We start from the raw sequence: 25,281 nt of genomic DNA, 5'->3' as shown, positions 1-25,281 counted from the left end.
ATGACTAATTGCATAGACGTGGATTGTTTTTGTATTGCAAAGTAAATTGAGTCATTATTTCATTGTTCATTTTAAAAAGTTTAAAAGTCTGACTCACTTAAAATTAGCATATATCAGCTGCTTGCACCAAAGTCAAAGTAGAATAGTGCAAACAACAGCATGGCGAATATCTGAAAGTGTGTCACGGTCAGGGTTGAATGTGAGCGCCTCACTCTCTTCTGCATAAGTTTCTTCCATTGGCCAAACTGGAAGCAGTCGTGTGCGAGATCCAGCTCATGGGTTGCCGGTTGCTCACCTGTGCCCTATACTGACATGGCTAATTTCTGTCAACAGTTAACCCATTACATCTGTAACTATTGATGATAGCACTACCAAATTTTTACCTACACATTGGAAACTGAGTTAAAATTTTTATGAAAAACACAAACACACACACGCGCGCACACACACACACACACACACACACACACACACACACACACACACACACTAGCAAAGTAATCGTCATTGGCCAGATATGTATTTATTCCATTCTTCTATTAGTCCATCTTCTCCTTGCTGTCTCTCTCTCTCCCTCTCTCTCCTCCCCCTCCCTCCCTCCCTCCCTCCCTCCCCACTCCTTCTTTCCCTCCCATCTCTGTCCATCTGCTCCTCTCCCCCCTCTCTCTGTCCATTTCCTTCTACTCCATCTGCACCTATTTCCCCCTCTTGTCTGCCCATCACCTTCTCCACCATCTTTGTCTGTTCATCTTTTCCTTCCTCCTCTTTTTGTGTCCATCTCCTGATCCCCTCTTCTTTCTCCACATTATTGCATCCATCGCAATAGGACGCTGGTAGTTCTCACTACCACAGTGTTCTTTCCAGGTAGTAACAAATATGTTTAACCAATTTGGTTGACATCATTCCATTGCTTTAAGATGAGCTTCCTACCCATTTCTTTGCACACATACACAAAAGTCAAATATATTTAATGTATTTCACTCACATTTGTACACATATTTCACCTGTATCGTTAGAAAATTTTGCCCTGCAGTTTTTCTTGCAGCTCAATTTTATGATGTCATACCTCATAAACTGTGTGATATCCAATGATATATTTTTCTAGGTACATTCAGAGGCATATACAGATATTGTCTGTGAAATGTGCCGTGAATAGAAGTAGTAGCAAAGAAATAGTGAATTAAAACATCATTCATGATGCAGTAGCTTTTCAAGCATTTTTGTATTTGATACCATATCTCCTGAACTACATGTTGTACAATGATATATGTCTGTAGTTACATTCAGTAGAATATGTAGGTACTGTCTCTGAAATGTGTTGTGAATATAGTGAGTAGTAAAAAAGTAATAAATTTAAATGTCATGCTTCATGCAGCAGTTTTATTGTGTGAACAGCAAAAACACAGTAAGCAATAAACTTTTCCCTTTCAACATTTTGTGGGAGGTTGTCAGTAAGGAAATGTTTAGTAAAGGTTTGAAATTATGTTTAAAGTTTGTTGCAAGTCACTAAGTGCTCTCAATCCCAACTGCTGGCTGAATACAGTCTGGGTATTCATGCTTTGTGAGCTACACTTATTTTTCACCCAATGATCTCCAGACAGTAAGAGAGGGATGAGAATTCTCAATTTGCTTAAATGGCAAGTACTGTATATTTGCTATGAAACATCATTTCAAAACTTATTTAAAGGTTTAGTTTACAACAAAAGAGCAAAAAATTACAATGACAGGATTCATTGTTCTGTGTCAAAAAGCACTTTGTGCTAAATTTGCAGGCTTGGAGCATGTGAAGAAATTGGTGGTATGAATAGTAAAATTTCTGAAGTCATGCACATTATTCCATTGTCAGTTGCAACAGTTTTCAATGGAAATGAATGAAGTGTATGGAGACTTTGTATGTTACTGCAAAGTGTGTTGGTTAAGTAAAGGGGCATGAATGGAATGATTTTTTAAATTTAAAATGTGCTATTGTTGAATTTATGAAGGAAAAAGGAATGCAGGAACAAAAATTAGAACATCCAAAATGGAGAGCAGACCTCACATTTTAAGTGGACTGCACACTGTCCATTGTAAGACATTGTAAGGTAACTTCTTTCTGACTTGATGGATATGCTTTTAAAAAGATCACTCTATAAAATGGACACATTCTGACAGAAACAGCCCAGTTGTCTAAGCTCACTAGTGTTCAGGAAAACACGAAGTTTGAAGAATTCATTGTGGCATTGAAAGAATTACGAGAATAGTTTTATAAAGATTTTAAGTACACTTTCAGTGTCACATCTGTTTCTGAGCTTATTTCAAGTCCATTTGCCATTTCAGTTGAAAGTGCCCCTGTGTGTGTGTGTGTGTGTGTGTGTGTGTGTGTGTGTGTGTGTGTGTGTGTTTTTGTGGGTGTGCGCGCACACTTTGTGCTAAACAAACATAAAAAGATTTGTCATTGAAACTGGCATAATCTTGCAGGTCAATGACAAATCTTTTTATGTTAAAACTGTTCAGGACATCTACATTGCTTTCTTCAGGTAGAGTTTCCAAGACTCCCTAATGAGTCTGCAAAAATGCTGCAGTATTTTGATTGACACATTTGCATGAAAGACCTTTATTCGAGTTTGAAACTAAATAAGTCACAATTACATGGCAACTTGAGTGCGAAACTCTGTAAAATTGTCTGTGTGTGCTCGTATGCTGACAGTTTGTATCACATAAAAAATATATTATTTTCAGTGCTTCAAAAATAATTAAATAACATTGACAATTTGTTTTGTTTGTGACCTTTGTTGTTAAGAAATGTGAAATATAAAGCCATGTAATATGCAGTGTGACTTCACTGCGATTTAAATAAGATGCATTCATAGTTTTCCCATCTTCTCTCTTGCACTCAGGCAGCAAAGCATAGCAGTGGTACTTGTGCCCAGGCACGACCTGCAAGCTGAAATCGTGGCCACCCATGGTGTAAATCATGTTGCCCTGTTATGCGGAATTGGTGGCTTTATGCACAGCTGGTTTAAATCATACTTGACAGAGAGAATGCAAAAGGTTGTGCTGAATAATTGACAGAGTTTTGGAAAGTCAGAAAATTTTAGTGACTGGGGGGGGATCACAAAGTGAGCCCCACAGGACTCAATTTTGGGGCCTCTCCTATACCTTGTATATGTGAAAGACCTTCCACTTGACATTCAACAAGCAAAATTGGTACTTTTTGCAGATGATACTAGTGTTACAATAACTTCCGTTAGAGGGGCATAAACAAAAGAGTTGGTAAATGATATTTTCCAAAGAATTATTAAGTGGTTCTCTGAAAATGGACTCTCCCTAAATTTAGAAAAACACACTGCATTCAGTTCTGTACAACAAATAGTCATATCAACAATTGATGTAGCACATTAACAGGAGTCGTAAACAGGATAGAATGCTCAAAATTTTATGTTGTACACATTAATGAAAACTTCAGCATGAGGAAGCATATCATTGAGCTTCTCGACAATTAAATTCAGTTGCTTTTGCCCTTCATATAACTGCTACTTTTAGAAACAAACAAATCAACATAGTGTAATATTCTGCATATTTTCAACCACTAATGTCGTACAGAATAATTTTCTGGGGTAACTCATCACATAGAAAGAAAGTATTCCTTGCACAGAAGCAATCAGTTACAATAATATCTATTGTTCATCCACGGACATCATGTAGGTTCTTCTTCATGGAGCTAGGCATTTTAAATGCGCCATAACAATACATGTAAGAAGAAAGGCATTTTAAATGCATCATAATGATACATGTATTTGCAAATGAACAATACATATATTTGTTAATGAAATTAATCATAAATAATCCATCACAATTTGGGACTATGAGTGGTATCCATATGTACAAATACAGGGGGAAAAATGATGTCGTGTCTCAGAAGGGAGTAAAATATGCAGCAACAAAATTTTTTCATCATTGGTTAATAACATAAAATATCTGACAAATAGCAAAGCATGTTTTAAATGTGATTTAAAAATCATTTCTCCTGGACATCTCCTTCTGTTCTGTTGATGTGAATTTCTACTTAAAACTGGTAGCAAAAAAAGAACATTGTAATTGTGTAAGAAAGACTAAAAATAATAATATGTTCAATAATGTTAACACTATTCTCGTTTACATATCATGTAAACTGACTCATTCTGCATCATTTCAATAAATGGATCATTAAAATTATCTCGTGTACATCGAGGGTCCTCATGCGAGCCAGCTGTCTGGCTTATTCGGTCCTAGTGATGTGGTGTTTCATGTAGTGATCTGCGCATTCTCTAGTTGAAATGGGAATAGCATATTCATTGCTGTTGCAGCATTGCAACAGTGGAGTAGAAAGAATGGGGTGAAGCCTGTAATGTCTTCATTTGCTGTGTTGTATGTGAATGGCAAGATGGGCAGTATTGTATTCCAGTCTCTCTGTTCAGCATCAGCAAACACCAAGAGCATACCTGCCAGTGTCTTATTCAAGCGTTCTGTGAGGCCATTCATCTGTGGGTGGTAGGCAGTGTGAAATTATCTCTGATACTAGTCTCTACTGGAAAACTTTTCTACAATAAGAAGTCATCACACAGGGTGCTCCAGGCATCAGAATGGTGTTTTCCACAATAAGCTTTGTAATTTCTGGAGCTTCAGAAGTCAGAAAGGTTTAGTGACGACATAGCAAGTGAGGTAGTGAATGCAGACTGTTATCCCCCAATTCCCATTTGTCGAATTTGGGAAGCTGCCCAAGAGATGAATTCCATTTTGGTGGAATGGTACCACTGCAGGGGGGGGGGGGTATTGGACCAAGGATGCCCCAGAGGTAATTGTGTCATGTGCTTCTGTCTTTACCATTGCTTACAATGGCACAGTTCCACTCCCTCTTCCCTCATGTGAGCCATCCTCCGACAGCCCTCTGGGACCCAGGTCTATTCCCCAATTTCCAGCCTGACTGTAGCAGATAATGTCATAGTGGACCCTATTGCTATCTAAATCATCTTGGGCCACTGTTTTGCAGAGATTTTGAGCTGCTTCCACTATCACCCTGCCTTCCTCCATCGTAAATGAGTGGAAGAGGCACGGGTGATACCCTTCTCTTCTCAGAATCGTGAGTGCTACAATGCCATCTTTACTATGAGGGAGCTAGATCATTCTCTCACTTCATCCTGATCCTACATCACAGGACCGGACGATGTTCACATTCAGATGTTGCAGAAACTTTCTCCTGCAGGCAAGCACTTTCTGCTTCATACGTACAACCGCATCTGGGCAGAAGGCATGTTTCCCAGATCCTGGCATGAAGCCAATGTCATACCCATATCTAAGCCTGGTAACGACAAACACATTCCTTCTAGTTACCATCCCATTTCTCTCACCAGCTGTGTTTGCAAGGTTATGGTACATATGAATCGTGCATGAATGGTATGGTGGTTCAAGTCCCGTAATTTATTAACCACTGCACAGTGTGGATTTTGAGTACGCCATTCTGTAGTTGACCATCTCATCACTTTGTCCACTCATGTCGTGAATGGTTTTCTGCAGAAATCCCAGACTGTGGCCATGTTTTTCAATTTGGAGAAAGTGTACAACACCTGGTGGAGGACTGGTATCCTCTGTACTCTCTACACTTGGGGCTTCTCCTTGAGCGGCATCTTCAGCAATGTCTTGACTGTGTATATGCAATGGAGCATTGACAATGGCTTCCATTTTTCCACAAACAAAATCGTTTTTATGAATTTCTGGTAGCACAATTAGTTTCTTTCACCATCTTTACATCTTGGGCCTGTTGCTCTTCCATTTTTTTAAACTACAAAATCCTTGGGGCTCTTTCTTGGTCCTCCCACGTTTCTTACCTGGCCACCCACTGTATGAGGTTCCTCATGTCCTACGTGTTCTCAGTGATACTTCCTGGGGAATAGAGCAGACCACCCTCCTCAATTAGTACTTTTCCCTTGTCTGCATGACACTATACTATGGGTGTTTCATGTATGCATCTACACATCCATTTCTCTTATGCTGTCTCAATACTATCCACCATCTTGGCATCCTTTTGGCCACTGGCACCTTTTACTCTAGCCCAGTTGAGATTCTGTATGCAGTGGTTGCTGAATTATCACTGTTAAACCACTGTGGCTTTTTTCTCAGTAGATATGCGTGCTGTTTTTCTGCCATACCTGGCCACCGATCCTATGCCTCCTTCTTTGACGACTCCTTTGCTTGCCAATATGGGGCATGTCCCCCTTCTCTATTACCTCCTGGAGTTCGCTTTTGGCTCTTGCTCTAGCAGCTTAACTTCACACTACCTGCCATTTTCCTGATAGGTCTGAACCCTTCACCACTTTGGCTTTATGTGTCAGCCTGTGTACACCTTGGCCTTCATTCTTTCCCTCAGGACACTACTCTAGCTTTACTCTATCACCGTACGTTTCACGACCTTCACATGAAACTTCGAGATAGTACCTTTGTGTACACTGATGGCTCTCAGCCTGACTGTCATTTTGGGTGTGCCTTCATCATTGACACTGACGTTTTTGAGTATCGGCTTATGGGACACAGCTCTTCACCCTGTAGCGGGCCATGCTGTACATCCGTCAAAACAGGCTTTTCAATTGCATCATCTGCCCCGACTCTCTCAATGCCCTTCAAAGCCTCTGTGTGCTGTACACCATCCATCCCTTAATGCAACGGTTCCAGGAAATCTGTTGCGTGCTTAATCTTGATGGAGCCACTGTGATGTTTATGTGGGTTCCTGGTCACATCAGTCCGACAGGAAACAAGGGTGCTGATGCAACTGCCAAGGCTGTTGTCATCGTACCTCAGCCCGTTAGTTCTTCCTTTCCCTCTGATTATCTCTGTATCACTTTGGCATCATCACTGGTCCTCCCTTCATGGGAACAAGCTGCGAGGAATTAAGCCTCTCTCAGCAGCTTTTACGACCACCTTTTGGCCCTCTTGCTATAAAGAGATAATTTTAGCTAGGTTGCGTATTGGGCACTGTCTTTTTAGCTATCGCCATTTGTTAAGTGATGTTCCCCCACCACTTTCTGCTCATTGCAGTCAACCTATCGTGGTTCATCTTTTACTGATGGAATACACTTTTTTTAACCTCTTACATTCTCATTTGTGTTTGCCGTCTGAGTTACCGGCCGTTTTAGCGAATGGTGAATGGGCTGTCAATCACGTTTTTCTTTTTATCCATCATAACAATATGGCGAAGGACATATAATTTTTAGTTTGGGACCTCAGTTTCTGTATAGTATATTTTATAGACCTTTCTCCATGTCCTTGTTTCTAGCTGACTTTCCTTCCTTCGATTGGTATTGACATGTAGTCATTTTTAACTAACTCCTCTTTTGTCTTTGTTTCCTACAGTTCTGACATGGGTGCACATGACCCTGCACACTAAATCAAAACAAACATAGAAAAATCTCTAATGAACAGATAATATTACAAAACCTCTCAGATCATGACATACAGTTCCTGTTGTTAAATATTGATACTGAACAAAATATAAAATCTATTAAGTCTAAATTCGAGAGAATATTCAGTAGGCCCAAAACTATGATAGAACACTGCTCAAAGACATGAAGTGGAATGATGTATGCATTCTCATGACACGAATTAAAAATACTTCACTTTAGTAATACAATTATATGAATGTGTGGTGTCTGTTCTTTCAGACATGTCCAACACCACATATTCTTGTAACTGATTTTCAACAATGGGCAATGAATTCATGACCTACAGTGCAGATGCACATTTATGTTCAACCTCCAGTGGGAATCTAAAATTAACAAGCATGGGTGGGGACTGTGGATAGGCGGCACTAGGTGGGAATGTGAGTTGGCCAGGGAGCATGCAAAGATAGTCCACAAATTTGTGATAAACACTGTGGCCAGATGGCACAGTGCTAGTAAGCAGGAGATCCTTGTTTTAAGTCCCAGTGTGACACATTTTCACTTGTTGCTGCTGATTCCGCATTAAGTCTCAATGCAGCTGATATCATTAGTTCCTTCCTTTTCCTTTCCTTTATCCCCCATCCACCTTCAATTTACACAATTAGTAATGCTTGTTGATTATGTTGTCATTGCTGCTGCAGAAAATTTAAATGTATTGTGCATATAGTTACTATTATCAGCATATTTTATCATATGTCAATGGTAGTCAACTTGCAGTCAAATTTTTATTCTTGTTTTAGTTTATGCTATGTGAGCTAGTAGCATGGTGTCAATGGAGGGGAAAACTTCATTTGGGGACATCTATGTCTAAACTAATTATTGACAACAGTGTCAGATAGTAAAAGTAAAAGATAGCAAAAGTAAACAGTAATGCCAATTTAACATGGGGAAATATTTAGTGTGTTGACACTGAATGTTAAGCGGAACTAAAACGTGAAGGAAATGTGATTTTTTAAGCCGTGGCTGTATGTTTGTCTGATGCAGTCATTTGATATCTACCAGTGTGTTAACATGCTGGTTTTTTTTTCTTTTTCTTTTTTCTTTTTTTTTTGCAAGAAGTGCATGCTTTTGTTTTCCAATGCTGTTATTTATTTATGATGATCTTTATTGTGAAGGCTGAAACTGTGCTAATTATGCTTTCTTGTTCTTTCTTTCTTTCTTACAGACATCTGTGGAACTTTGGCCAAAGTGTGACTGTCTTATTTCCTTTCATTCGAAGGGTTTTCCATTGGATAAGGCTATTCAGTATGCTAATTTAGTAAAACCCTTTATAATTAATAATCTGCATATGCAATATGATATACAGGTGAGTCACTGCAATTTTCTATAATTTTTTGTTGAGTTTGTTTAACAATATTTGTTTTTTCCTCTTGGAGGAGAATTTCCCATTGTGTAGGAGTGACAAAGACTTCTGACGTTTCGCATGGACAGAATGACAATTAAACCTCTCCAGTCTTTTAATGTTAACTGAACAGTTATCAGTTCTCCTCTCTTGCCAAGGAACCTGAGAACTCTTCATTGATCATTTCTTTTTTATTACATCTCTGCAGCTTCTCACTCTTTGACAAAATATTTGACATAACTCTGGTGTTTAACTTGAATTCAAAGTATATCTTCTATACACCATGAATTGCACTAGAAATGTTTATTTGCCAAAACCAGTTTTCAGATTAATGACTCATTGACAGTGATGTATTATGTACCTCTGTAGCAGTGACATGTTTAACTTTGTAGGATGTGAACAGGAATATCTATCAAAACTGGATGTATAACTGCAGCTGTGTGAGCTTGCCATTCAAAGAACCTTTGTATTATGTTGCAATTTTATTGGTCCTGTAGGCTACAAAAACAGCTTATAAATAAGGGACAGGCCAAGTCAATTTATATGTTTACAGGTGAACATGATTTCTGTGCATACATATTAAAAATTATAAATAATATGCTACTAGCATTTAAATATGCTTTAATGGAGTAAAGGCAGTGATGCTGTAAATATGACTTCAAAGATTGTCCAAAGGTTTTTACCTGATTATTTGTCTTCTGTTTTGGGAAGTTTATAATAACTTCAACTCCCATGTGGAAAGTATCATTTTAGAACACCAGTGTTCTGATTTGGTTCGTTTGCAAGGTTTTGTTCTATCTCGGTAATGTGATAGTGAATATCACAGTTTGTTTGCAAACTACTGTCCATAGAGATTTTATTTATTTTAAAGTTTCCATAATGTAAATATGTGATAAAGGAGAAATGTCTACATCTACATCTACATCCATACTCCACAAGCCACCTGAGGGTGTGTGGTGGAGGGTGCCTTGAGTACCTCTGTTGGTTCTCCTTTCTATTCCAGTCTCATACTGTTCGTTTACCAGAGATCTTTGATAATGCTTTACAGGAGTCTCCAAGTTTGCATCCAGATACGATTTTAATGGTCCTTTTTTACATTTCGAATGTGCTGCTTTAGAGTGTGCCCATAATGCGTCCTCATGTTGGAGGTGAGAATGAAAGTAGACATGATATGTACTCTTTCTGTTTTCTCAGTACAGTAGAATTTTAGTGGGCAAAGTAGGTAGCAGATCATCTCAGTTTTATGTAACATATAGTATACGCTTATTTCATTTTACAGTGTTTTGCAGCCATAATCCTATCAATTTTGTTTCCGTACTGTTGCCAACTGGTTCATCATTGATGGAGAGAAATGAGATGTACACTCTTTGACATAAAACCTGGCAAGCTGCCACATTGTCTGTGTCCTTGCTGATTGCGACATGGGACTAATATATGGCCACACTGATAGTGCTCTCTGGCTATCAGCACAATCTGGCAACATTGTAGGATGTGGCAGTTTCAGGGGGAAGTCTTGTCTTCTATTGGAGCTGTTGTGTGATTTCAGTGTCCATGGTGTAGTAGTAAAATCACGTGTTGTTTGAAAACAGTGTATGCCAGTTGAGACAGATCATTGTCTAAATTTTTATAGTGCCTTCCATCTGAATACTGAAATCTTGAGTGTAATAATAGCACAACCACAAACCACTTCACTTTCTGACACACCAGTAATAACAGTTCCATCCAATAACTTTTTGTTTTGACAGTTTTCTTGGCAGACTATCTGCCTGTGTTACATGCACGAGAACTCACCAAAGCCCGTTAGCTGGGAACTGGTAGTGGCTGCACTGCAGACCTTTGTCAAAAGCACCTGCTACCACTCATCACTCTGGATATTATAAAATGCATTACTGTTGTTGAGGGAGCCTCCACAAAAAAATGTCGATGATTTGTATTTTGAACTCAATAGTAACAGAGGCAGCCAATCTGTTATAATATGATGAATATTGTATTACACTAATGTGTAAGACAGGAGTATGGTTCAAAATTAATTATATACTCTGGTGTCCAAAATTAAAGCAGCAAACCACTATTACCCTGTTCTGAGTCTAATTCACGATACGAACATACAAACTGTCAACAGATGTCCATACGATTGTCTCCTGCACGGAAGATGGAATTCTGGTCAACGGACAACCACACCAACGATGACGTCATGGCTACTGTCAAATGGGATGGTCCTTTCCAGGTAGTCTGACATCTGCAGTCATTGTGTACACAGTCACAGAAGGTCCAATATGGCACCGAGAAGATGCCTACCAGGTTCTTTGTGGTGGAGTGCCATGGGAAGAATGGAAGCAGAACAGTCGCAAACTGATGTGGCCCGATGGCTTATTATGAATTGTTCTGTTGTTTTTTCAGATGTGGTCACAGTTTATTCAGATCAAAACTGTATTCCAAAGACCAGGGCAGGGCTGGCCATGTGTAACATCAATAAGAGAGAACTGTTATTTGGCTATAAGGGCATGTCAATACTGACTTATTACTGCATGGCAACTGGCATCTGACCTTGCAGCATCCACTGGACATGTTGTAGTGAGACAAACAGTGTACAGAAGGCTTCATCAAAGTGGCCTTTATTGTTGGAGACCTGCTGTATGTGTACCTTCAATGCGTCTTCACAGGAGGGAACGTCTAGAGTGGAATCGCCAACGTGACACCTGGACCGTCAAATAATGGGCCAATGTTCTTTTCACAGATGAGTCCTGACTTAGGCTGGACAGTGATTCTTGATGGCTTCACATCTGGAGAGAATGTGGAACATGATTTTTGGACCCAACCATTATGGAATGAGTGATATTGAGGATGATTCCTAATGGTGTGGACAGGGACTATGTTGACCTCTCACACCCCTCTTCATGATATTGTATGGTTAAATTGACAAGGTTTAACTGCTATCAGGTAACAAGATCTCGGGACTTCATGTGTGGTTGTGAGGTCATGTGGGTCCGGACTTCATATTGCTGGACGATAATGCTTGACCTCATAGAGCATGTTTGGTTGATGGTTTCTTGGAAATGAGATATATTTGCATGCATGGCATGGCCTTCTTACTCTCCCCATTTGAATAACATAGAGCAGGGGCGGGCAGGAATCCTGCACGTGTGCGATGCACTTGCACATGTGCAGTTAACAGGTAATCTGCGTGCACACAGGAGCAAGCTGGCCACCCGCTTCTCTCCCCACCATACTGTCCCTCCGCTTCTTCCTCTGTAATGCGTTTTGTTTCCTGGCCTGCTTTATTGAATGAAGGAATGAGGTTAGTAGGAGTGCTTGAAAGAAATGGTTCAAATGGCTCTGAGCTCTCTTAACATCTGAGGTCATCAGTCCCCTAAAACTTAGAACTTCTTAAACCTAACTGACCAAAGGACATCACACACATCCATGCCCGAGGCAGGATTCAAACCTGCGACCGTAGCAGTCGCGCAGTTCCGAACTGCAGTGCCTAGAACCGCACGGCCACTGTGCGCATTAAGCAGTTGTCGGAATGTGTGTGTAAATCCATTAAGTTGGAAGAAAACAGGCAATATCTTTTGCATGTTGCAGTTGTTTACACTCTGTATTTTTTTTATATTGTGTCTACTATACTATCACATGATTATACTGTTTTGTGGCAAAATAAAATGCAACTTTGCAAAATTTCGGTTTGTTGCTTTAATTTTCACATCGCTGTAGTTAGTGATCCAATCAGAATACCTCACTACATTTTTTATGTTACAACATCCAGTCACATTAATGTGACCACCAGTCAAAAGCCTGAATAATCATGTTTTGGAGTGCAGACTGGTGTAAGATGTGCAGGAAATGTCAGTGAGGTTCTGGAAGGTACCAACAGGAATATGGTGCAATGCTGGTCCCAGTGCTAGTTTTTCAGTTGATGTTCTAAGACACGAACAGTCTGATCACGTTTGTCACAGAGACTCCCATTTGGGTTTTAATACCGGGAGTATGGTGGCCTGGGGAGTACAGTAGACTCATTCTGGTGCTCTTTGAACCACGTACATACACAGCAAGCTGTGTGACACTTTGCCTTGTCCTCCTGGTAGATGCTATAATGCTGAGGAAAAACAAATTGCATGTTGTGATGCACATGGTTCCCATTGTTGTTCCATTATGCCTTCCAGAATGATGAGAGCACCAAGGGAATGCCATTCCCCAGACCATAATTCTCCCTCATCTGGTGTGGACCCTTTCGACAATTGTTGCATGGTGTTTGCTTTTAGATGTTTCACACTGTACTTGCTAATGGCCATCTGTCTGATGGAGCATAAATTGTGATTCATCTGAAATTCCAGCATTCATCATCAATAAACAGCAGTCATCATGGGTGCGTGAACTAGGCATGTGTTGCGGAGGCCCATAGCCGGCAATGTTCATGAAACAGTCATTGAGGAGAAACTGTTGATAGCCCTCTTTGTCTATGTGGGTGGTCAGTTGCTTGGCAGCTGAATGTTTATTCACCTGTACACAACTCTGTAACTGTCGTTCACCATGTCATCTACAATCAGTGGTGCACCACAGTTGCTGCAGTGCCAGTTTTGGATAGCATCTTTTGCCATGCATGGTATACTTTCACCACGGTGGTACGCAAACAGTTTACAAACTTAGCCATTTCGGAAATGTTTCCACCCTTGGCCCGAAAGCCAGTGAACATGCCCTGCCCTTTTGACGCCAGATAAGTTACTCCATTTCTCCACTACAACAACGACTGCACTGTTCTCCATGTATCCCCTGGACACATTTTATGCATTCTTCAGTGTTAGTGCTGCCAGTGGCTATCTGTGATTGGTTACTCCATGTTGATGTGGGACATAGGTGGTGGTCACATTAATGCAACTGAACCATGTGTTCTTAATGCTTTATATCTCATTTCTCTGCTTTTTAGAACTGATTTATTGTCAGGAATTTGTATGTTTTCATCAAGCCGCAGTAACTGCTAAAGCGACTGCCTAAAGCGAATAGGTTCAGCAACTTATGCGATCAGAATAATTGCCAATTTTGAGAATATAGAAATTAGTAAGCTAACATACTTTGCATACTTTCACTCTCTGATGTCATACGGAATAATATTTTGGGGTAACTCAACATTTAGACAAAAAGAAAGTGGTTAGAAAAATGTGTGGGGTTCATAGTCACACATCTTATAGGCATATTTTTAAAGATTGGGAATTCTTACAACAGCCTCACAATACATCTACTCACTAATGAAATTTGTTCTCAACAACATGGACCGGTTTAAAAACAACAATGACATTCATGATTATTATACCAGAAAAAAGAAAGACCTACACTATCCTTTGCTCAACCTATCTTTGGCACAGAAAGGGGTAAAATCTCAACAACATGGACCGGTTTAAAAACAACAGTGACATTCAAATAAGTAGTCTGGTCCCTTTAACCCCCCACAAACCAAACCAAACCAAAGGGGTAAAATATGCTGCTTTAAAAATTGCCAGATGAAATAAGGTGTCTGACAGACAGCAGTAATAGCTTCAAAAATAAATTGAAATCATATCTCCTTGACAACTCCTTCTATACCATAGATGAATTCTTGAATAGGAATAAATAAATCTATAAATATAGTATGTGCACTTTGTGCCATTCAAGGGAATGGGGTAAATATTGTTGTTGTTGTGGTCTTCAGTCCTGAGACTGGTTTGATGCAGCTCTCCATGCTACTCTATCGTGTGCAAGCTTCTTCATCTCCCAGTACCTACTACTACCTACATCCTTCTGAATCTGCTTGGTGTAGTCATCTCTTGGTCTCCCTCTATGGTTTTTACCCTCCACGCTGCCCTCCAATATTAAATTGGTGATCCCTTGATGCCTCAGAACATGTCCTACCAACAGATCCCTCCTTCTGGTCAAGTTGTGCCACAAACTTCTCTTCTCCCCAATCCTATTCAATACTTCCTCATTAGTTATGTGATCTACCCATCTAATCTTCAGCATTCTTCTGTAGCACCACATTTCAAAAGCTTCTATTCTATTCTTGTCCAAACTATTTATCGTCCATGTTTCACTTCCATACATGGCTACACTCCATACAAATACTTTCAGAAATGACTTCCTGACACTTAAATCTATACTCGATGTTAACAAATTTCTCTTCTTCAGAAACGATTTTCCTTGCCATTGCCAGTCTACATTTTATATCCTCTCTACTTCGAACATAATCAGTTATTTTGCTCCCCAAATAGCAAAACTCCTTTACTACTTTAAGTGTCTCATTTCCTAATCTAATTCCCTCAGCATCACTCGACTTAATTCGACTACATTCCATTATCCTTGTTTTGCTTTTGTTGATGTTCATCTTATATCCTCCTTTCAAGACACTATCCATTCCGTTCAACTGCTCTTCCAAGTCCTTTGCCGTCTCTGGCAGAATTACAATGTCATCGGCGAACCTCAAAGTTTTTATTTGTACTCCGTGGATTTTAATACCTACTCCAAATTTTTCTTTTGTTTCCTTCACTGCTTGCTCAATATACAGATTGAATAACATCGGGGAGAGACTACAACCCTGTCTCACTCCCTTCCCAACCACTGCTTCCCTTTCATGTCCCTCAACTCTTATCTGGTTTCTGTACAAATTGGAAATAGCCTTTCACTCCCTGTATTTTACCCCTGCCACCTTCAGAATTTGAAAGAGAGTATTCCAGTCAACATTGTCAAAAGCTTTCTCTAAGTCTACAAATGCTAGAAATGTAGGTTTGCCTTTCCTTAATCTAGCTTCTAAGATAAGTCGTAGGGTCAGTATTGCCTCACGTGTTCCAACATTTCTACAGAATCCAAACTGATCTTCCCCGAGGTCGGCTTCTACTAGTTTTTCCATTCGTCTGTAAAGAATTCGCGTAAGTATTTTTCAGCTGTGACTTATTAAACTGATAGTTCGGTAATTTTCACATCTGTCAACACCTGCTTTCTTTGGGATTTGAATTATTATATTCTTCTTGAAGTCTGAGGGTATTTTGCCTGTTTCATACGTCTTGCTCACCAGATGGTAGAGTTTTGTCAGGACTGGCTCTCCCAAGGCTGTCAGTAGTTCCAATAGAATGTTATCTACTCCGGGGGCCTTGTTTCAACTCGGGTCTTTCAGTGCTCTGTCAAACTCTTCACACAGTATGGTATCTCCCATTTCATCTTCATCTACATCCTCTTCCATTTCCATAATATTGTCCTCAAGTACAGTGTCCTTGTATAGACCCTCTATATACTCCCTCCACCTTTCTGCTTTCCCTTCTTTACTTAGAACTGGGTTTCCATCTGAGCTCTTGATATGAATACATGTGGTTCTCTTTTCCCCAAAGATCTTTTAATTTTCCTGTAGGCAGTATCTATCTTACCCCTAGTGAGATCTGCCTCTACATCCTTACATTTGTTGTCTAGCCATCCCTGCTTAGCCATTTTGCACTTCCTGTCGATCTCATTTTTGAGACGTTTGTATTCCTTTTTGCCTGCTTCATTTACTGAATTTTTATATTTTCTCCTTTCATCAATTAAATTCAATATCTCCTCTGTTACCCAAGGATTTCTACTAGCCCTCGTCTTTCTACCTACTTGATCCTCTGCTGCCTTCACTACTCCATCCCTCAAAGCTACCCATTCTTCTTCTACTGTACTTCTTTCCCCCATTCCTGTGAATTGCTCCCTTATGCTATCCCTGAAACTCTGTACAACCTCTGGTTCTTTTAGTTTAACCAGGTCCCATCTTCTTAAATTCCCACCTTTTTGCAGTTTCTTCAGTTTTAATGTACAGGTCATAACCAATAGATTGTGGTCAGACTCCATATCTGCCCCTAGAAAATGTCCTACAATTTAAAACCTGGTTCCTAAATCTCGTACCATTATATAATCTATCTGAAACCTGTCAGTATCTCCAGGCTTCTTCCATGTATACAGCCTTCTTTTATGATTCTTGAACTAAGTGTTAGCTATGATTAAGTTGTGCTCTGTGCAAAATTCTATCAGGCGGCTTCCTCTTTCATTTCTTAGCCCCAATCCATATTCACCTACTATGTTTCCTTCTCTCCCATTTCCTACTACCGAATTCCAGTCACCCATGATTAATAAATTTTCATCTCCCTTCATTATCTGAATAATTTCTTTTATTTGATCATACATTTCTTCAATTTCTTCGTCATCTGCAGAGCTCGTTTGCATATAAACTTGTACTACTGTAGTAGGTGTGGGCTTCGTATCTATCTTGGCCACAATAATGCGTTCACTATGCTGTTTGTAGTAGCTTACCCGCATTCCTATTTTCCTATTCATTATTATAAACCTACCCCTGCATTACCCCTATTCGATTTTGTTTTTATAACCCTGTAGTCACCTGACCAGAAGTCTTGTTCCTCCTGCCACTGAACTTCACTAGTTCCCATTATATCTAACTTTACCCTATCCATTTCCCTTTTTAAATTTTCTAACCTTCCTGCCCGATTAAGGGATCTGACATTCCACACCCCGATCCGTAGAACACCAGTTTTCTTTCTCCTGATAACGACATCCTTTTGAGTAGTCCCCGCCCGGAGATCCGAATGGGGGACTATTTTACCTCCAGAATAGTTTACCCAAGAGGACGCCATCATCATTTAATCATACAGTAAAGCTGCACGCCCTCGGGAAAAATTATGGCCGCAGTTTCCTCTTGCTTTCAGCTGTTCGTAGTACCAGCACAGAAAGGCCGTTTTGGTTATTGTTACAAGGCCAGATCAGTCAATCATCCAGACTGTTGCCCCGGCAACTACTGAAAAGGCTGCTGCCCCTCTTCAGGAACCACACGTTTGTCTGGCCTCTCAACAGATACCCCTCTGTTGTGGTTGCACCTATGGCACGGCTATCTGTATCGCTGAGGCACGCAAGCCTCCCCACCAACGGCAAGGTCCATGGTTCATGGGAGGAGGGGGTTAAAGAATAGAAATATTAATCTTTAACTCTGTGTGCAATCATGTGCAGCATACAAATAGATTATCGTGACTGTCATGAGAATGCACGAATATGTTGGTGAGGATGGAAACAAGAAGGGACAGAGTTAACTAATTATTGATGCCATGCAGTAATCAATTTGAGGTTTCAGTAGAGAAGAATCTGAAAATTATGTTCATTAAAACAGAAATTAAACTATATATGTGGGCAATGTGCAAATGCAACTATACACGGTCATACATTTTTCACAAAACATCAGGGGGAACATTACAAAAGCAATGAAAGATTTTTTTTAAAAAGTAGCCGATTCCTTGCTTCTGTAATGTTCCGTACTCGTGTTTTGCCCATAGCTGATGTAAATAATCAAAATCCTCGCCGCTGATGGTCCCTTTGAATCTTTCTAGCAACTTTTGGTGTGTGTGCTGTGACTTGGTGTTGGTAAAGCAGACCTCTGTTCCTGCTCCCATGAGGTACTGGATCCAGGTTGCCAGATAGCTTATGAATTGTATTTGAAATCAAAAGTCACAAATTAAATGTGCACTTGATTATATCCAGAATTACCATGTTAGAGTCTGTAGCTATGTAAATATAAGCAAGAAAAATGCTAATTCATCAATCACAATAACTCACTCAAACAACAGCAGAACAAAGTTATCGTATGTAGTCTTCCATATACAGTTGTAATATTACAACCAGTAGTTGAGGCAGTGGTAAACCATGATCATGGTCACAAATTTGTAGCTATCCATAGCTTCAATTGTTGAGTAATATAAAGTGACCTGAATTCCTCTGTTATCTAAGTGTTAAATCAACAGGAATTGTTACACAGTTCTGCCTGCATCACCGGTCTTCCATTGTTGACTTTCCTTATTGGGCTTTTCCTGTTGCTCTGAAAATGAGACGCTAGATAAATGTGTATATTCTGTCTGGGAAAACATCCAACATTCCATTCTTCGAGAAATACTGCTCGTGTACATCATACCAAATACTGATGGGAGTGGACTGTATCTACTTCCGGTCTTGTGTCATTCACAACTAGAATATTAGGAATACCACCAATACATTCAGATATTATTGATAATAGACTAATACATCCATACCATGGAATAAGAACTCAGATTGTGGAGTCACTAGAAAAAATTGAATGTATGACTGTTGAAGCACAAACAAAACATAAGAAATTGGCAAATGTGCAGTTCTGCATTTTGATACATTTTCCACCTCATGATCTGCCACAGATAATGCATACTAACAACTTTCTTCATTGCTTTCAATATTTCTCCCATTTTGTTTGATATTTTGATGATAAAAAATTCAGATTTGTGTCACCGACAGTTGCTTCAAATCTTTTCAGAAACTTTCTTTTGTTTTGTTGGTGATCTCATTTGGTATTGGTGAAGCAGACAACTATGACATCTCCTGCAAGGTTGCCACGACACATAGACTGATGGGGAAAAAAATCACAACAGCAAGAAGGAGTTGTGCAACAAACAAAAGTTGGTAGACTCGTTTCTACATTTCAAAGAGGATGTCTTTTAAAACTTCATTCCAGTCACATAAGAGAGGTGCTAGTAACACCACTGTGAGTGTGAAAATCAGGTTTGCTTTCAATACACACAATAACGGTCGTGGACATTAGTTACTTTTGAGATTGGGCATGGTGAGTTGATGTTAGTCAACAATGCCTTTTAAGGTGTCAAAGACACTATTATTGCCATCTCATTGGGTTTGAATAAGGTCATGTAGTAGGGCTATGAAAAGCTTGAAGTTCCTTCTGCAATACTGCAGAAAGCCTCGGCAGGAATTGAGCGTCTATACATGATTGCTGACAGTGGTGGACATAAGAATGTACAGTCTCAAGAAGACTGGCTCTGGACGGCCACGTGGCACTACTGAGAGGGAACACTATTGTGTTTGGTATATAGCTGGGGCACATCATACTGCATCTGACACAGCAATGTGAGCAGCAGTTGGCACCATAGTGACACAACAAACTGTTATACATTGGTTGCTTCAAGGTCAGCTCTGAGGCAGACACCCAGTTGTGTGCATTCCACTGACCTCAAACCATTGTCATTTGCAACTTCAGTGGTGTCAGGTGAGAGCTCATTGGAGGAGAGATTGGGGTCGCTTGTGTTTTCTGATGAAAGTTGGTTCCGCTTTGGTGCCAGTGATGGCCATGTGTTGGTTAGGAGGAGGCAAATTGAGGGCCTGCAACCACCCAGTGTGCATTCTAGACACACTGTACCTACACTTGGAGTTATGGTCTGGGGTACAATTCTGTATGACAGCAGGAACACTGTTGTTGTTACCCCATGTGCCCTGATTGCAAATTTATGTGTCTGTCTGGTGGGTTGACCTGTTGTGCTGCCATTCATGAACAGTATTCCAGGGGTGTTTTTCAACAGGATAACACTCCCCCAAATACCACTGTTGTAACCCAACATGTTGTACAGTGTGTGGACATGTTGCATTGGGCTATTTGATCACCAGATCTGTTTCCAGTGGAGCACATATAGGACATCATCAGAAGACAACTCCAGCATCATCCACAACCAGCATTGACTGTCCCTCTGTTATCTATTGACTAACCAAATGCAACAGATAGGGAGCTCTATCCCACAAACCAACATCCAGCACCTATGCAGCACAATGCCTGCTTGTTTGCATGCTTGTGTTCAACATTCTGACAGTTACACAGGTCATTAATGGACCAACATTTCACATTTGCAGTGACTTATCTCACACTTACATTAACCTATGATCTTGCAATGTTAATCACTTACATATGTTACATAGACAAATGTATTCCCAAAATTTCATTACTCTACATTAATTGTTTTTTGGTGTTATGATTTTTTTTTCTGCCATTGTATGTCTCTGGGGGGGGATTAAGATTCGACTCCCAGTTGTGACAGCAGCTCAATTAAAGTAAATGATGTCGAACGTTGGCAGTTGTCACATTAATGTGGCTGGGCCATGTATAAAGCATTAATAACAACATTAAATGATGTAGTGAAGTATTCTGATTGGATCACAAACGAATTATTAATGTTGAGCTATACTATGTCTTGCATATTAGTGTAATACAATACTCATCACATGAAAATGGGCTGTTGCCTCCATCACTATCGAGCATGAAATGCAGATCATTGGCATTTATCGTGGAGCACCACTCTATAACAGCAAAGCATTTTATACTATCCAGAGTGATGAGCAGTAGCTGGTGCTTTCAACAAAAGGTGAGGGAGTGCAGCACTGCTGCCGCAGCCACTACAGGTTTGCAGGTAAGGGGTGCAGGTGAGCTCTGGTGCATGCATTGTTGGCAGGCAGAGTGTGTGCCAAGAAATCTGCCGCAAAAATGTTTTATTGGACAGAGCTATTGTAACCGGTGTGTCAAGAAGTGAAGTATATTGTAGCTGTACTGTCATTACACTGATTTCTTAAGTATTATGATGAATGGCACTATGAAAATGTAGGCAACGAGTGGTCTTGACTGCCAGAGTGTTGCCTCAAGATGACATGCAGTTTACTGCTAGACTATGAGTGTGGAAATTGCACAATAATTCCAACAGAAGACAAGACTTCCTCCAAAAACTGCCACAGCCTACAGTGTTGACAGATTGTGCAGAAAGCCGAGCTTGAGGTATTATTAGTGTGGCCACATTATTTTTAACATGTTGTCATTTGTATGGGCCTGGACTCTACAGTGGCCAGCCAGGTTTTATGTCAAACAGTATGCGTAACGTTCTTCAGAGCATTGTGAAATTCTAGTGTGATATACTACATGATCAAAAGTATCTGGACACCCCCGCAAAAACATTAATTTTTCATATTGGGTGGATTGTGCGGCTACCTACTGCCAGGTACTCCATATCAGCGACCTCGGTAGTCATTAGACATCTAGAGGAAACCTTCGTAGCCTCTCAAAATCCCATTGCTGATATCTTCATGATCTGGACTCAAGGCCAAGACACATTACCTTCATTACTCTAAATCCTCAACACTTTCTCTCTCATTCGCTTCTCCTGGCCCTCTTCAATACAACATGCCACCTTCCTGGACATTGACATCTATTTGTCTAATGGCCCCATTCACACATCTGTCCCTATTAGACCTACTAATCACCAACCGTACCTGCATTTTGACAGTCATCATCCCTCCCACACTGATGGTCTCACAAGAGATAGGCACTACCCTACAAACCTAACTGCAAACAGATTTCCCATTCCTTATGCTTGCACACCTAAGTATGGGGGTTGCCAAGCTGGTTGGATTGTGCCATTGTGTAACATCACAACTTCATAGTCTTTTAGAGCCTTGTGGTGGAATGCCTTAGGTGCAGAATGAGGAATGGAAGGTGGTACAGAAAAGTGGGAGATGTGGCGGTTTACTTGCAAAACAAAGTCAGACAAGTCAGGAGGCATAGTTGATGATTCTTGGAATGCAGTCAGTGGGCAGGGAGAGTACATTGCTGTTCAAAATTTTGGCAACTGATGCCCCAGCATTGCATTTGTAGGCCATATACACTCTCAGGAGTACCCATACCAGTGCCTCTGTCCAGCTTCCGCTGTGGCACATATGACTTTTTAAGGTGTGATACCACTGCACAGTGAGCCCATTGCTCTGTGGATGATAGTCTGTTCTAAATTGACAGGTGTCACCCACATTGCACAGCTCAAGGAAAAGACCCAATTCAAACTGCTGACCTCGGTTGATTTTATAGACATGAGGTATCTGATGCTTTGTCTGTGGATTCTGCTGTAATGTCCTAAAGCGATACAGCTTCTACCCATAAAGTGATACAGTTGGTCACTGACAGGCTCTACCAATAGCTATTGGAGATAAGTAGTGGACCCAGGAGATAGACATGCATATTCTGAAAATGTCCTTTTCGGACTTGAAAGGGACCTAGGGGTGGCTGAGTGTGGCATAATACCTTGCTATTCTGTCCCAGAACGTACACACAATTCCAGATCTTACAATTCTTTTTCACACTAAGCCATAAAAAGTGATTTTTCACTGTTAGGTACATGGTTAAGTGGCAGAAGCTGTTTCGTGAAGTGGACAGCTCCATTGTTATGGCCCGCAGAGGGGGCATGGCTCGTGACATCTGTGACAGTGCGCCCATTAGAAGTAAGAGTCAAAATACCACCATACAGATCAGGACCCAGTCAGGAGTTTCTAAGGAAGTCTCTGCGAAGTACTGGCTCACTAACATTTGCAACAATGGATGTCATCAAAACCCAGGTCCAGCGTGCAAGTCTGAGGTCCATAGAGTCAGATTATTGAGTCATTTGCCCTGAAAAGTTAGGGGGCTGAGCAGACAGGCTGTGGGGATGGAGAAGAGGGCAGCGAAGTACTTACTTCTAATCCAGAATCGACACGAAAGCATTGGCCACTGATGCAATCGAGAATGAAGAGTTTTTTTTTTTTTTTCCTTCTTGATTAGAGTGAGGCAGGAGAGAGCCAACATCATCATTCCAAGGGTTTAGGCAGCATAGATATCCACTGCAATTCAGTGCACCTCCTGTGAACCGTGCCTCAAGTTTCGGTAGTTGCATGGTGGACAACAGTTGCGAGCGTTTTCACAAAATCGTGTATGGTACCAGTAGAAGTGCACAGTTGGTGGGTGGGGTGGTGTTTGTTGTGATGGTGTGTACGTCATCAGTCTGGACAGTCGTGGTGACGTCAGGGTTGGCAGAGTGTGGGTGAGATTGGCTCGGCTTGTGGTAAGTGAGAAGTTGGAGAGATCGGCTTGAATCACAATAGGCGAGAGGTTAGGAGAGATCAGCTTGTCTCATTGTAGGCAAGAGGTTGGTTGTGCTCCCATTGTGGTTTCAAATCACACTCAATGCCAGTGTTGTCTGCACTATTAATACATCGTTGAATGATGGAAAATAATCTCTACACAAGTTTCGTGTTTGTGTTGAGCAACTTTTGCTCATTGGCAGCTGTAACCAGTTGAACTGGCAGGGGAGGCTCGACAACCCCTAATGTCCATAATATGTGGTTGGGCATGAAGTTGCAAATTTATTTTAGTGCATAACCAATGCCATAGTTTTGACAGTCATGTGCTTTAAATCTTCATTGGAAATTATGTGGTGTAACTGTTCTTCCAGAGTGTGGGTGAGATGGTAGAGAAGTGCAGCTTTAGCAGCCTTTGGATGACGTCGCATGCAGAAAATATGTTCTCCACAATGCCAAACCACAGGCCTAGTTAAACTGTCCAAAAAGGTGGCAGCTTAAGATGAGTCCCTGGTCCAGTAGGTTGCCGTGGTAACGTGTAAAGTAAGAACAGCAGTGCATTTTGACTTAATATGTGGAAAGACGTGATGTGCAGCAGGAAAGTTGGAAGACGATGTAGGCTGCATGAGGCACAGAGCAAGTGGATTTGTGCATGGCATCCATGACACCTCAGCCAAAGCGAACAAATGCGATTCCAACTGGTCACATTGGTGTGGCGTGAAAGTAGCCCAGTTTGTGAGCAGAGTGGAGTCCGTTGTGAAATCGGTGAGTAGGTTATTTAGAGCACTCCAATTTTCAGGGTTTGATCACTGTTGTGAAGTGTGTCATTATCACTTTTGATAACTTGAGGTGTATGGAGGATGTTATGTATAGTGCCAGATACAGTAGCACAAAAACTGCTCTCAGGATGCATGAAATGCGCAGCACAATGAGAGACAATGGCAGCATTGTAGCTGGGCAATAACTATAGATGTTCTGAAATAAATGCGAACACAGTCATCATGGGTCATCAACGTAGTATTCTAATAGAGGTAGGACATGGGATGTGGAAGGTACGATAACACAACTTGCATCTGAAGGAGCATGCACTCTATTATAATTAAATCAGTACAATAGAGCTATGACTTCACTGGTTGAAACCATTTGCCGAACAGTATGTCTGAGATGCACGCAGTCTTGGTTGACTGCCAGTGACATTGATTGTTGTTGTGGAGTTCCCACATATGCCTTTAGCTTCAATTCAGATTGCCAATAGTGTTGGATTTGCTTTCTTCTTTCTTGTTCCTCTTTGGATACTGATCCATAATTATTGCATGTATGATATTTTGAGCCTGTAAATTAGCATGATGAGATTTATGGAGTCATTTAAGGGAATAGGCTCTGATTGTGAAGTTACTTTGTTTTTTTTTGCCATAATTGCTGCATTTGGAAGAGTGCGTAATATCATTTTTCCTGCCCTATTCGTGCACATCCTGTGGTTTGTAAGCAACTCCCAACTGCAATTACTTACTTCTGCAACACGTAACATTAAAAAGCTTGTAAGACTTCGTTACTTTTATGTTGTTTATGTGAGAGCCTCGTTGATAGAGGACTGTGTCATCAAATCATGTCTGTCTGAAATATTCATAACAAATATGTTGGAATGATGAAGTGCTGCATATTTCTCCCCAATTGTTTGTATAACATCATAATCTTCATTGCAACCTATCCTGTTAGTACCACCTATTAAGAGCACATAAATGATTTTTACATTATCAGGATCATAGCTGCTATGAT

The 25,281-nt window shown here is 40.5% G+C and overlaps 1 protein-coding gene across 19 annotated transcripts in view; it reads left to right on the top strand.

Annotated features, from left to right (window-relative positions):
• Nucleotides 1-25,281, top strand: part of LOC126297424 (inositol hexakisphosphate and diphosphoinositol-pentakisphosphate kinase) — a 507,792-nt gene that overhangs the window by 204,894 nt on the left and 277,617 nt on the right. For 10 of the 19 annotated variants that reach the window (XM_049988233.1, XM_049988232.1, XM_049988235.1 and 7 more), the window contains exon 4: nucleotides 8,614-8,754. In XM_049988233.1, the coding sequence (XP_049844190.1) occupies nucleotides 8,614-8,754 (141 nt within the window). Of the gene's footprint in view, nucleotides 1-8,613; nucleotides 8,755-10,912; nucleotides 11,018-25,281 lie in introns of all 19 variants that reach the window. The other 9 variants (XM_049988228.1, XM_049988227.1, XM_049988229.1 and 6 more) reach the window with 1 other exon arrangement.

The sequence above is a fragment of the Schistocerca gregaria genome, chromosome X (assembly GCF_023897955.1).
Source record: "Schistocerca gregaria isolate iqSchGreg1 chromosome X, iqSchGreg1.2, whole genome shotgun sequence".
Classification (NCBI taxonomy): domain Eukaryota; kingdom Metazoa; phylum Arthropoda; class Insecta; order Orthoptera; family Acrididae; genus Schistocerca; species Schistocerca gregaria.
This window is presented reverse-complemented; position numbering and strand designations above follow the sequence as displayed.